The following is a 15,002-nucleotide window of genomic DNA, read 5'->3' on the forward strand; positions in this document are numbered from 1 at the left end:
TGGTCAGATAAACACCCTGCCACTTCCTTCCAGACTCCATGCCTCTCCACTCCTTAGTTAGAAAGGCAATTTAATGCTATTACAATATCCACTTTTTTCTCTTCTTTTGGTTTTTGGGGGGATTTTGGTTTTTTTTCTTTGAGGGGAAGAGAAATTGGGGGTAAGGGATTGACCGATTGACCACTAAAATATTACAGAAGTCTGAGGAGTTACTGTCTTCTGCCTAATTTCAAAATGTGGAAGTTACTAATGCCATAACAGCATATTCTCTTCCACCTAGCCACAAACTTGCAAACACACGGGTTGGTGCTCCAAATGCCAACCCAGTCCAAAAACCAGCTTTCTTCCAAGTTAAATGGCTGTTGTTTCAACACTACCATATAATAAACTTGCCATTTCACAGACTAACAGAAAAAAAAAAGGCAACTCAATCAGAACCCAAAAATACAAAGTGTTCAGTATAGGATTCTTGTCACTGCTGTTTGTTCTCTTTCATTATAAAGCAGCAAGTCACTTTCCTGCTACACAGTGGTATTTACATAAGCTGCCATCCTAACCATGAGGGTAATTATAATGTGCATCTTGCTAGATTACCCAAAAAACTCATGTCTATCCCAGAGTCTAAATTATAAGTATTATTAAGATATTCTTGACTTAATCACTCTGACTTCATTTGTCGGACTGAAGCATTCAGACTCAAGTCACCGGAATCACTACTCATCAGTACAAGCCTGTAGAGGGGAGGGAAAAACCCAGCCAACCAAACTTCTACAGAAATGCTCTGATAAGGTGTTCAGCAGGTCATGTTGTCAGATGTAAGCTATAGTGATCATTTCCAACCAGGTCACCTAGCAATTACCACAGACACAAGTGAACTCCTAGGCACAGCTTTCTTCATAATACATTTATCATTGGCAAAGTAAAACAAGCTCTAATACTGATGTAGAGAATAATGATTTCATGTAGGTAAAGAGGCAAGGGACCTCAAGAGGCCATTCAGTTCTGCTCAATGTAGGTCTAGTTATATCAGACTGCTTAAAGATTGGTCCAGTCGGGTTTGGGATATCACCACCTGACATTGATTCCTCAAATATTTTGGACACCTTCTCTCTCACAGACAAGTTTTACTTCCTTACATTGGCTCAGGATTTTCCACACTCCAGCTTGTTCCTATTCCCTTGTGTGGGGTGTCTGAAGAAAGTGTTGATCTACGTTCTTAATACGTTCTCATCAGGCAGCAAATAAGGGCTCCTTTTCTGCAGCTTTCCCTTTTCCAGGCTGATCAGGCCCAGCTCTTTTAGCCTCTGCTCACACACCTTGTGCTCCAGTCGACACAGTGACCCACTTCTGGGCTTGCTCTGGTAGCTCAGTGTCTCCCTGGTACCATGAGCCATAAACTGGATACAGTACTCTAGGGCAAAATATATCCCTTCCCTCAATCTGCTGTAATGCTTAGCAGAGCCCAAGATAAGGTCTCTCTTCCTTGCTGTGAGGACAAACTGCTGGTACTGCTCAATTTGTTGTTCACCAGGGCTCTATACCTGTGCCTGCCAAGCTGCCTTCTAGCCCCTTGGACCACAGCCTGTGCAGTTGAATGGAGTTATCTCAGTCCAGATGTGACACTTAAAAATCACAGAACTGTTTAGGCTGGAAAGGACCTTTAAGATCACTGAGTCCAACCATAAAGCTACAACTGCCAAGTCCACCACTAAACTAAGTCCTTAAGTGCCACATCTACACATGCCGAGTGATGGCACTCAGTATGATCTGCTCCATAACCAACTCTGGCACTGAGGTCAGGCTGACAGGCTTGTAGTCTCCTTGATCCTCCTTCCAGTCCTTCTTGTAGCTGGACATCACATTTGCTAACTTCCAGTGAACTAGAACTAGGACTGCTGGTAAATCATTCAAAGTAGCTGGGTGAGCATTTCTGACAGCTTTGTCAGTAGTCTTGGGTAGATGCAATCAGGCCCCAACGATTTGTGTGTGTCTAAGTGGCACAGCAGGTTACTGACCATTTATCCTCGGATTATGGGGGCTTCAACCTGCTCCCCATCCCTGTCTTCCAAGCTCAGAGGTCTGGGTACCCAGAGAACAACTAGTCTTAACTTTAAATACTGAGGCAAAAAACTCATTATGTACCTCACCCTTTGTCACTGTTTCACCCCACACTCAAAAAAGGATGGAGATTTTCCTTAGCCCTCCTTTTGTTGCTTGTGTATTTGTAAAAATATTTTTTTTACTTTCTTTTACAGCAGTAGCCAGATTAAATCACAGTTGGGCTTTGGTGCTTCTAATTTTCCATCTGCAAACATCACATCTTCCTGATTTGCCTGCTCCTTCTTCCAAAGCTCATGAACTCTCCTTTTCCTGAATTCCAGCTCTCTGTTTAGCCATGCCAGTCTAGCTCCAAGCATTCTAGACACTCTTCTTCACCTTGCCACCTGCCTTTCCTGAAGGTACAAATGGAGCTAATTGCATGACTCCAGTCATGCAAGCTATTCCACAACATTGCTGCAATCCCAATGAGATCCTAAGTCTGCAATTGTGCTCATTTGTGCTGCCTTCACAAGGGAAGGGATAAAAACCAAATTCCATCATATCCCCATCGGACACTTGTTGATTGCTCCTTGTATCTTTGCTTTTTTTTCAGATTAGTGAAAAATCAAAGGTCATCTCAACATGCATAGTTTAAAACCCTCCTCACAAGCTAGCAATGCTTTTGGATAAGAACCTTCCACCTTACTTCATCAGACAGACCCTGCCTCTGGTTCAGTAGTCCTTGTTCCTCAGGGAAAGTTCAGCAACTAGAGAAGTCCAAATAATTAATACCTGATCTTTCATGCATTTCACAGTACTTACACCAGGTAGCACAGGAGAGCTGCAATGGTCAACCAGAATTTACATATTAATTGTAAGACTGCACAGCACACATGCTGAAATGATGGTCAATCCAGCTGGCTAGGAGAAGCAATGAAGATATAAATCAAGAATTACCATATTTCTGTGCCTGTATTTACTGACTTGTGCAGTGCTATATCAGTACTTAATTATTTTGTTACTTAGTAACTTTATTTTCCATACTTTCTGTTCTTCCGATACTACACTGCACTTCTCGGACTCCACCTCTACAGTCATTATCAAGGCAAACTTAAGTCAACTCAGAGAACCAATTAACTGCCAATTTCTGAAATATACAATTATTGTTCAACTTAATGTTCAGACATAAGGTCTAACAAAAACGTGATCAAATTCAAGCTACACGTCCTAGAACTATGCCGTATTTTACCTACTCAAAGGTAAGGGTGGAAAGGAGGATTTCTGAACTGCTCAGTTCAGATGAATGAAGCCAATGAAGTCAGAGTACACAGGTTGTTTTTCATTGTCTTAGTTCATCCAGTATAAACACAATGCAGTTTAACAAAATCAACAAAAAATCCCAATTAACTCTGACAGATACCACCAGAAATGCTGGCTGGTTTTGACAAGGCAAAACTATCGACATTTAGAGGTGTGCCATACTAAAAAGCAAGGTCTATGAAACTCCTAACCTAACCAAGAAGTCTTAGGCACAAACCTCCTGACTTGGAATAATTTAAACAAATCACCACAAAACCAACTATCAAGAGCATTTCAGCCATTTTGGGGAGAACAAGGCAAATGAAAAAATACTGTTGTATTAACATCTTTGTCTTTAGTAGAATATTACTTTTATGTAGGAACAATAAAGTAAAAGTTCAAGTCACACAGAACTGAATATTTCTTCAACTTCAACTGGAGAAAGGGACATGGCATAATCAAAGACTGCCCACTGCATTTAGTGGTATGAGAGTACATGGTCCACATAACTACCAAACATTTCTGTACAAGCAATGTTTCTGAATTGCTTTAAATAAACACTCTGTTAGCAGGATTTTGGGTACTGGGGAGTTTCTGTTTTGGCTTTTCTGTGACATTAGTAAGTAGTACATGAAATTCTAAGCATTCAGTAACATTCAATAACAGTTGTAAACATGCAGCATTTCCTGTCCCCTGCACTGTACTTCCTACACTGAAACCAGAAAGCCATTAGAAACTGGTCAGGAACACTGATGCACTGTGTGTCACACATACACTGATGTGTGTGACATCCTAGCAGAAGGAACAAGAGCTTCAATCCCTAGGACAGCCCTGACTGCCTCAAGTAGACCACTCCTTGACTTTTTGTATGTTGTCTTTCCACACATCACCTACTCTGGGGAGAACTGAGGTCTGCAAGGAAGAGAAGGGAGGTTGTACTTTGCACTTTGTAATGTTGCAAAGCCTCGAACAACTTCAGAAGGACAGCTAAATATTAACTTCACATTTTCAATTACCTGTAAGCTTTAGTCTTATCTGCCAGTATTGAACAACTGTGGTTATACAATGAGATATAGAACAAACTTATTTTGTCAGGAGCAGCAAATCTCAGCTGTCCGTAAAAAATCTGATGAGTTACCAGTTACATTACAAAGTTATGGGATGACTGCGGCCCCCTGCATTGCTGACACTGCTGGCTTTTTTTTAGCTTTTAAGGCCAGCTCAATGCAGGCAGTTCCAGAAAGTTAACCCCTTTTTATCCAGGAACTGCATCACAACAGTAAGCCTAGGGAATGCTGTTTAATAGCTGCTCAATTTACTGCTAAGCTACATTTTCAGTATGTCTCACACTGTCACCCAGCTCTGTGCTGTACAGGATAGTTCTTACTGGCTACTTATTGAAGTAACAGAAAAGATGTAGCCAGATCTTTATTTAACAAATTCTCTAACATATATAACTTACATTAGGAAGTAACAATGGGATCCAATTTTGAAGTTTTTAGCAGTCAAATTGATTTATAGGAAAAACTTGCTTCAGACTTTACTTTGACGTTTTAATCTAAACAGAAGACTTCCAACTTCTTCTACTTTCCTTCCAGGGCTAGCAACTAAGTATACTAGCTCATGCCTGCCCACACACACTATGTGCTTCATTTAGACTGAAAGTGACTTCTGGAAATTATCCAATCCCATCCCCAACTGAAAGGGCCAACTTTGAAGTCAGATCAAATTGCTCAGGGGTCATACCATAGTCAGGTTCTGAATATTTTCAGGAACAGAGATTCCACAACCTATTTCAGCGCTTCATTGTCTGTGTGGGAAAACATACTGCTAACACATTATAGTGATTTCCCTTGTTGTAGCTTGTGTCTGCTGCCTCTTATCCTTTCCCTTTGCATAGCTAAGGAGAGTCTGTCATTATTTTCCCTCTCACTGCCTATTAAACAATGCCAGCAGCAATTAGGGTGCCCCACTTCAGACATTTCTCAAAGCTGAACAAACCCACTTCTCCAGCCCTCTTCATACATCATGTGGTGACTCCCTACCATAGTGGCCTTTCACCTTTGCACCTGCCGCACATTTGGGAGCACAAAGCTGTGCACTGTACTTTTGATGTAGTCTCACAAGCTCCAAATAGTAGAAGTCCAAATTGCTTCATTGAACTGGCTGAGCATGCCCAGTGTGCTCTTTACCTTTTGCACAACAAAGGCACATACTGTCCCACAAGGACCTTTATGATCTTTCTTGTAAAGGCACCTGACACCAGTCTGCACCACATCTCTGCTGCTGCATGGGGTCATCCCCCCCAAGACAGATCTGCTTTTGAATTTCACAAGGTACCCAACAGTTATTTCTGACCTGTGGACATCCCACTCAATTAACCCCGGTTTTCAGCATATAATTGACCCTCATAGTCATCCATAGTATCCATAAACTTGCTTGAAGTGCCTTACAACCTGGAATAGAGGTCAGAATGCAGCTGAACTGCCCCTGCACTGGTGCCACCAGTGACCAGCCTCCAGATAGACTCAGAACCTTCTCAGTTCAGCAGGACACTAAAATTTTCCCCCATCTAATAATCCACTTCCCAAAACATATCTCACCAGTTTAGCCACAAGGAAATATTAGGAAATCCTATTAAAAGCCCCTTAAGGTTAATAACACTCACTATTCTTTTGCCCAGTATCTTCTCCCATGTACTTACAGCAATCAATTCAGGACCTCTTTTCACAGCAGTCTCAGATTGTGGAGACACCATCAAAACTGCTCTTCCTCACTTCATTTCAGTTTTCACCTATTTGTAGCCACATCAACTTATTATACCTAAGCCATGTCTCTTGAGACTGAGAATACGCAGCTGTAGAGTAGCTCTGGAGATTCATCACAAAAAGAACTTTCACTAACAATTCTGTAGAGTCACACAGTCCTCACCTCTTTCTGTAAAGTAGAACACTGCTGAATCATTTTAAGATTTTCCATAAAGCCTACACAAATCTGTTTCTCTACAAAAGATTACATTCTGATTTATCAGGAGGTAGTTTAAGTTATTAAATATTCAGGTGGAAACACTGATATATCAATTGTGATAATCTGGTTATAGTAAAAAACCTTATTACTTACAGCTGTTGAACTTAACAGTTGTGTTATACACTATATATATACACTATATATATATATATACACACTATAGATATACTATATATAGGTATATATATTCTATATATAGAATCACAGAATGGTTTGGATTGGAAGGAACTTTAAAGATTCGATGTAGAACATATAAGACACATGCAGAAGCCTAAACCACCTGGGATACCTCAGACAGCTACACAGAACTTAGTATGCTTCTTCCTATAGATCCTATCCTGGATAAATGGCTATATTACACTTGCTAGTTACCAGAGGCAGATTATTTTATGCTACCTCAGCTACCAGTAACACACTGAAACTTTCAACAGGATGCATTTAAATTTCCCAAAAAGTGATTCACAGTATGGTCACAACCATCAATTTCTCATAGTTGATTACTTTAGCACTACAGCGTCTTTTTAAATGGTACAGTGCCTTAATGAAGTCATAATAACATTATTTCTGTTTCAAGAAAGTTTATCTGTTGAAATCAAAAGTGCATTGAAGCGTTTAAAACACAGGAACAGCAGCATTGGTGAAGGGTTGACAAGTGGATTTTTATAATGCAATCTTTACAAATATATTAAAAAATCATATTAAGCTTAACAGCTCTTGACTTCTCTTCTCCAACTGTTAGCAATCCACCTTAGCAGAGTCAGTTATTAATTGTGGCAATGGTCAATAGTAAATGTTGGAGAAATTAAAGGAATTTGGGGAAAGAAATTACCCCCAAGTTATATGTGAGTCAGAAATCTTACTCCCTAAGTTAATCTGTTGCTATGAAGAAGTTACATGGTATTTGATGTAATTTAACTTTTACATGACTAAAGTTACTATTTTTCTACCAAATTATATACACTGAAAAGAAATTTAGTTACCCATCTTGAACATGTCAACTTCATATCCTTTCTCCAGCATCTCTTCATCCAATAGGCTGGTTTTGGTTATGCTTGTCCCAGCAATAATTAGTTTTCAGCTTATACAAATACATCACATGCAGCAAGACTGGGTGGTATTTCAAGTAAAAAAGGCAACAGAAGTGGACAAAGAATATCCACACAATACAGGAGTATGAATATGTTAAATCCAACACCAATCTGTAGTCTTCCAACTGAGGGGCTAATAAAAATTACAAATCCAAAAGTAACCAATAAATTCATCAAGCTTGCTCAGCTGTTTTTTTCCACTCATTGCTACACATATCAGCAATGGAGACCTGCTTGACTAGTCTTTATTCACCTTTAGCAGGAGATTGCCATTTGAATGACTCAATTTCAATTTTGCACATGCCACTGCATTACACTGAAGTATTCAAAACAACAGTCACTTTCAAAAGAACATTCAGCTCTGTACAAACTAATCCCAGAACTAGTTTAAGAGCTATCATGTTATACAAACTTTGACTAACAGAAAAGGAGAAAACAATGAATCCCTGAAGACATATAACATTATCTTAAATGCCACATAATGAAAATCTGATGTGGGAAGGGGGTTGGGGAAGAGAAATGGGCAAGAGCTGTCTACTGCTTGCAGATAATCTCAGTATTCCTGTCAATTCGAGAGTTACACTCAACCAGCCTTCACACTGAAAATAAGATGGATGATATTTTACACTATTAAAAAATTAAAATTGCTCTTACTCCTGCACACTACTTGAAAAACAACTGAAAAGAAGCAGAAACACGAATAAAAGTATGCAGCTATGATAAAAGAGGATTGTCTGGAAGCTTGTTACTGCTTTTCAATACCTGAACTAAAAGTCACCTTGGTAACACGCTAAATTTTACCTACCTTTACCTTCCCATACACTTGGAAAAACCAAGGTAAACTGATAGAGGACATCAACAGATGCTTTAAGACATTAAAGGGCTTTTTTCATTTCTGCTGCTAATTTTCTTCTATTGCTAACTTATGGACAGAAAGACGAATTTTTGGGTTCACAGTTGAAACAGTCCAAAGTCTGAAAGTTAACTACCTGAAAAGTAACTCCTGAAGCATTCATGTATTGGATAACACCAAAAAAATGGGTTTGGTGTTTTCACCATGACTTGGAAGTTGTGCTACACCTCGAAGCTCTTCATCACGAGCTTACGTACTAAGCAACCATGGGCCACCATTTTTAGAATCAAATGAATGCAAATATTGTCCATGAGGCCCCTCAGGAGCCTCACTCATACACACCTCCACCTCCTTTTAACACAGTGTTTTACACCTTCACCATCCAGGACATCCAGCGAGTAAGACAAGCTTTGACCCAACAGCTTTATCATCTGTCCCCATGACAGAGACAGAAACACAGTAATTACTTCCCCTGACACATCCTTTACTGCACAAGTCATTCTTTATTTGCTTCTCATCTATTTCCTTGCATTTTTTCCTCATTCAGCTATTCCCACCTTTTCTTTCTTAGCTTTTCTTGTGATTTCTCCCCATACTCAGATGATACTATTTTCTAGGCAATCCTTCTGCTTTCTAACCAGAAATAAAGAATAATACTAATGATCCCTTTAACAAGAAAGCTTGATCAACCTATTTCATGCCTAATCAAAAATTCTTCATCTCCAACCTCTCAATAAAAATACATTACTGCATTTCAGACACCTATGAACTCTGAGGCATGGAATACAACTACCCTCCAAATAAGTACTGCTCAAAAATCTTGTTTTAGACAGGCTAACCCTACCAAAAACAAACCATAGAAACACAAAACTCTTTTGGTTAAAGGCACCTTTAAAGACCATATATACCTCCACGTCTAACAACCACAAAATCCAAGAACATGTGACATAACAAAGTAATAATAATTAAATAATTGCACCTATACCTATTTTTCACTTAACAAATCTGGTCACTCACTTCCCACTATCATCTGCCTTAGAAAATTCCTGACAGAAACTTCTGCATAACAAGCCACATACCATGCAAAACAGAAGTCATCAGGGTAAAAAAACCAACCAAAGTTCCAATAATTCTCATCCAATACAGAACATTCATTCCAAGCTGGAAACAAACTTGAGGTACAAACACAAACAGCAAAGTAATCCGTCATCACAGAGCCACCTTTAAGTGGCAGTGTACAGGGGCTCCAGAGCAAGCAGACAACACACACAATCTCAGCATTCTCACTTCCTGGCACTCATATCCAAGCAGTCTGCAACCGTACCTTCTGATAAAGAGCTGTTTGGACAAAGCTGAATTCAGCCACACAGCAGCGGGGCACGCCACCTCCCCAGCGACAGGTTGGTGTAACAGCAGATGCAAAGTTTATTGCTCTTTAACAGATAACCAACACTAAAAAACAACATTTACCCACAGCACTGCAGGTAGCTGGCACTTAGCAAGATTATCTTCTGTGTACCAGGTTTTATTCTTCTCTTACCTTAATTTCATTCACTCTGGATTTGGTTTCTACAAATTAAAATTCAGACTTTTGATTCTAGAGTTTCCAACTTATTTTTCCTTTGAGCTCCACAAATGCTCCACTCACTAGCCCCAGACACTGCTTTCTGAAGCAACACACTCCCAACTCCTTTTCCCTTCTCACATCAGATGCAATCTACATCAGCTTGTGCCTACCTTAAAAGCTCTACTACCAGCACCTGAAGGGTAATCAGCTGGTACAAGTAGTCTGTAAAGTTTACATATTTTTGCTTCTCCTGCTACAGAACAGTCCTTTGTTTCTCAATATCACCCTGTCAGCAATACTACATAAAAGGGATCAGAAAGAAAACAAGCTAGATTTGACCACATTTCTAAACAGGATACTTGACTCTCTATCTCACAAAAAGTAAATCCTGCTAGAGCTACTTTTTCTTCCACTATCAAACAGAATGCATATCCCATGACATCAAATTAAGTTGTTTAAGAAGGCAAGAGAGAAACACTGTTTAAATCGAGTAACTGTTCAACTGTTATGTAGCAGAAGTGGCTAAACAACCATCACAATTCCTTTATGATACTCCAGGTGTTCAGATCCTAACTCAAATAACATTGTACTTCATTTCTATATGTAAATGGGAGTTCTTGCACACCAAAAGCATCACAGTGTAACAGTAACATGGAAAAATAACAGACATACCACAATGAAACAGCTAAGAATTCTTTCAAAAGATCACACCTCATATTCTGAGTTATCCTCAAGTACAGTCTGGACAAACTTCTGCCAACGTTAAAAAATTTTTTTGTTAATTATCAAACAATCCAGATTTAAACTCTCCTATCTGTTGTTCTTACCAGTGCAGCTGCTCTGTTTCTTCACACAGCAGCCTCATACACCACTATTTCATTCCAACTTTTCAAACACCTTCTACAGTGTTCCTATTCCTTCTTTCACTGCTGTTGTACTGCTTCACCAAACACCTGTTCAAACAGGCATTCATTTCCATACCATTTTCAAAACATAAATACATATTTATACGCAGATTTCTTAACTATTAACATAAAATGAGGAAAAAGCACATTCTGTTGTCTTGCTGATAACTCTACTACACCTTCCCATTTCCAAGTTGGTAACCTGCTTTGCTTGACATTCGAATTTGCCATGACTTCACCTGAAAAATTAGTAAAAATGTTTCTAGCCAGATTGTTCTCATCAATAATTACTTGGGGATTTTCTTTTTTTAAAATTATTTTTGTATATGGTACACTGCACTCTACACCATTATCTACACCTTTATAACCCAATCCTTCCAGCTCTACTGCCAGTCTGAAGTTCTGCATTCCAGGCTCCTGTAAGAAAAAAAAATTCATTGGGATCTTAGATGACATATGTATACTTCTTTGTCTAACCTTACTGAGAAGCTTAACATAACCAGCAATTTAAATTGAAAAAAATTATTTCTTCAACAAAATACCTGAAAAATGCATCTTGAACATCCTTCTATTCACCTCACTTTACAGTTCTGCTTATTTTTAATTCAAGCTTACATTTAAAAAATTTTTTGCACAAAATTTTTCACTGTGTGCAAACAAATGAGACACAGGAATTATGAGGAATTTGTTATTTAGTAGCACACAAGTCCTCATTTACAGCATAGCTGAAAAGCATTTGCTGCAATGCAAAATAAGTTACTTTATAGATTAAAGGCTATGATGATGCTTCTATGGATGCCATACATGTCCCCTAGTTCAAGGTTACACTACTTTGATCATGTAAGTTTAGTACGCACTTCATGGCATCGTGCAGTGTTTGACAGGGAAGTGGAAGAAGTACTTGTATGTATAACCTGAAGCCAGTAGTCTTACTTTTGTAAAAGAAGCAGCATTTATTAAAGCAGGTCTATATTTACTCAAAAAGAGAAAAGCTGCTATTTCAGATTCCTGATATATTTTCTCTTTCTCCCTTCAGTTTTTTGGTGTGAGTGTTGAGATGTTTTTGGCAATATTTCTCTGAGGAATTATAGCTCAAATAAATAATTTCTAACTGCCAATCAAAATGACTGGATAAAAATTTTTTTGGTTTTGTAGTGACTTTATTCTACTAGGATTGGGATCATTTATGGCAGCATTTTCAAATCTTTCTTTTGCTACCATTATCAAAATTAGCTGAATAGCAGGACAAAAGGCAACCAAAAGTAATAAGTAGTTTGGGGTGCCATCAACATGTAAACATGCTCAAAATATATTTAAGAGCACTTTTAAGAGCACAGTATTAATATTTTTCCTTCATAGTCACATGTTACAGTTACAAACACAATGAAAACAAGTGTGGGAAATTTAAAGGTAAAAAGAAAACTAAAACCTAAGATATTGACAAAAAAACCTCTTCCCCTGCTGCTTACCTCCAAGTCCAAAAGTCTGTTACAGTTTTTCAAGTTTTCCCTTTTACCTAGAGATTATACTTCAAAACTTTGTGCTCGAAGAACAGAATTATTTTAACACAACACTGCCATTTCTGGCTGAAGTTCTGAAGAGTTATCACACAAAAAAAAAAGAATCTGAGAAGACTGACAATCCGAATTACACTTATCAAGACTAAAATGGTTGAGTCGCTGTATGACACTAGGCACGGATGCTATTAACTTCATCGTTACTATTAACTTCACATTTAGATGTAAAAATAGCTTGTCAAGGTCATGTCAAGTCTGCAACTTCACTTTTTTAATTGCAAAAAAGCAGAAATAACACTGAACAAAGGGAGGGGAGCAAAGTGCTAGTGCAAAAAGTTTGCCAACCATATGAAAACTAAGTCTTTAAGCCTTTAAGTTTGAAACGTGATGCCTTCTAGATATTTACAAACTTAGTAACAATCACCTTTTTTGAAAGCTACATCATTGCCAGAGGGGGGAGACTACTACATGCACCAGCACAATCCTACAGCGCCTCAACTCCCTCCCTGAGAAAGCACTTCTCAGATACTACACAAGTGTTTTACGGCGGCATGGCTTGCTCGCTCCTGGGTATTTTTATCTCATGAACCTCCAGAGACTACCTCCTCTAACTTCTTCCTCCTTCATTAAAGAGGGAAGGGACACAGCGTCTCCTATATTAAAATATCCTTGCCAACTATTCCCTTGCATTGGGAATACAACGGCAGGATGAGGGTTTTCGATTTGCTCTTGTCTAAGTCTACTTTTATCCCCTCTCATCTTCCACTGCTGTAAAAAAAAATAACACTTCACCGCATGCAGTATAAATAAATAAATAAATTCATGCTCAGTTTCCAACTGCTACGTTGCTTGTTTGTTCCCCACAGGAAGATGAACGGGGGGGGGGGGGGGGGGGGGGGTAGGTGATGGCATTTTCCTGCGGGCGGTCACGCCAAGCCCGGCGGGGCCCGCACCGCAGTGTCCCCGGCAGCAGCTGCTCAGGATGCGGGTGATGTAGAGCAAGCACACGATCCCACCTCAGCAGCAGCGGCGAGCGACCCCACACCGAAACCAGCACGGGTTTCACGCTCATTGAGAGGGAACAACAACACGAGCCCACTCCCCCTGAGGCAAAGGGCGTACTATTCCTCCCCCCAGGCACACCCGGATAAAACACCAAGACCCTTCTGTCCTTCCTACGGGATGGGAAATAAGGGGGGGGGGGGGGGGAAGCGCCCGTGAATTCTCGTAAATAAGCGAAATCCCGCTGCTCAGGACGGGAATTACAGCGGATAACCTGCCGTCCGCCGGGGGAAGCCCCAGCAGGAGAATAAACTTCCCCTACTGCCCCACCCGGGACGCTGCCACCTCAGCCCATCTGCCAGGGATACTTGGCCTCCCGGGACACCCGCTCTCTCGACTGCGGTCGCAGCGGATGCTCCCGGAGGAAACAGTCCATAGGTCTCGGCGGCGCGGGCTCCGGTTCGGACCCGCCTTGCATACCTCCCTCCTTCACCATCCCAGCCACGTCCTGCCCGGTTCCCCCGCGCAGGGCGGCCGGCGGCCCCCGCCGCCGGGCGCCAGACAAAGTTTCCCTCAACTCGGCCGCGTCCCCCGGCGCTGCCGGGGCTCGGGTTTCTCTCCTCCTCTTCCTCCACCCGCCCCCTCGCCCGTCCGCCAAGGGGAAAAGTTCCACTTACTGCAGCAGAAACGAGAGAAAACCAGCCCCAGGAGTCCCAGCCCCGGCCCGGGAGGCACCGCCAAACGCAGCAGCCGCCGCCGCTGCCACCACCGGGGGGAGGCACGGCCACCAGCCGTTAGGAAAAGTTCCCGGCGGGCGCGAGGAGGCGGCGAAGGAGAGAAACCAGCAGCAGCCTCCGCAGCGGCTCCAACCCCTGCCATTCTCCGGGCTCGGCTCGCAGTCGCCGCCGCTACGACGCCCGGTCAGTCCCACCCGGTCCCGCAGACCGCGCCGCCGGCACCTCCCCACACGGAGCCTGTGTCACTGAGCGGGGCGGGGCGCGGCGCTCCCGCCCTCTCAGAACGGGCCGCACCACCCACCGCAGGGAGGGGGGAGCAGGGGAAGGCGGGACGCGTGTGCCAGGCGCCTCTACAGCGACCCTCACCACCCCTCACCCGCCCCGGGGCGAGTCTCCTCGCCCCCGTCTTTCCCGCCCCACACTGTGGGACTCGCAGATGTGCCCCGCGCATCGGGGGGGGGGGGCGGTTCCCGTTGGTATCAAGAGTGCCGCGGGAGGCTGGTGGGAGGGGGCGTAACGGCGTCCTCCCCCGGGGGCCTGTTGGTACATCCCGCCACCGCCCGAGCGCGATCGGGGGCGCCCGCCCGGCCGGACTTTGCACTCGCGATCAGCTCTCGCGCCGCCCCTTAGGTTCCTGCCGTCCCCGCCGCCGGGCCGGGGTGGCCTCGGCGGCCACTGCCCCACGGGCTGGGGATCGGCTAGTAGCGCTCGCCCTGGGCGGGGAGCGGCGGGGGACCGGCCGCAGCACTGGCCCTCTGCCAGATGCCGGGCGAGGGCATTCCCGAGAGCCTGGATATCCGGCCGGGGCCGCTCCCGGATGGTCGTGGAGGGGCGGTTCCTCCTCGGCGGCAGGCGGCTGGCAGCTGGGCTGGAACCCCGCACTGGGGCCGCTGGCGTGCAGCATGTGCCCACCGGTTTTGCCAACAATAAACTTTCCTGGCGTTGTCCTCGCATCGCTTACGCTGCC

At 42.6% G+C, this 15,002-nt stretch overlaps 1 protein-coding gene across 3 annotated transcripts in view; it reads right to left on the reverse strand.

Annotated features, from left to right (window-relative positions):
* NECTIN3 (nectin cell adhesion molecule 3) overlaps positions 1-14,322 on the reverse strand; it is a 61,595-nt gene extending 47,273 nt beyond the window's left edge. Inside the window, exon 1 of one of the 3 annotated variants that reach the window (XM_071433457.1) lies at positions 13,976-14,322. In XM_071433457.1, the coding sequence (XP_071289558.1) occupies positions 13,976-14,177 (202 nt within the window). In that variant the 5' untranslated portion in view covers positions 14,178-14,322. The remainder of the gene's footprint in view (positions 1-13,975) is intronic. The other 2 variants (XM_071433458.1, XM_071433459.1) reach the window with 2 other exon arrangements.
* Positions 14,323-15,002: the final 680 nt, after the last annotated feature.

The sequence above is a fragment of the Agelaius tricolor genome, unplaced genomic scaffold, assembly GCF_023055355.1.
Source record: "Agelaius tricolor isolate 1412-34295 unplaced genomic scaffold, bAgeTri1.0.p SCAF_9, whole genome shotgun sequence".
In the NCBI taxonomy this organism is placed as follows: Eukaryota; Metazoa; Chordata; class Aves; order Passeriformes; family Icteridae; genus Agelaius; species Agelaius tricolor.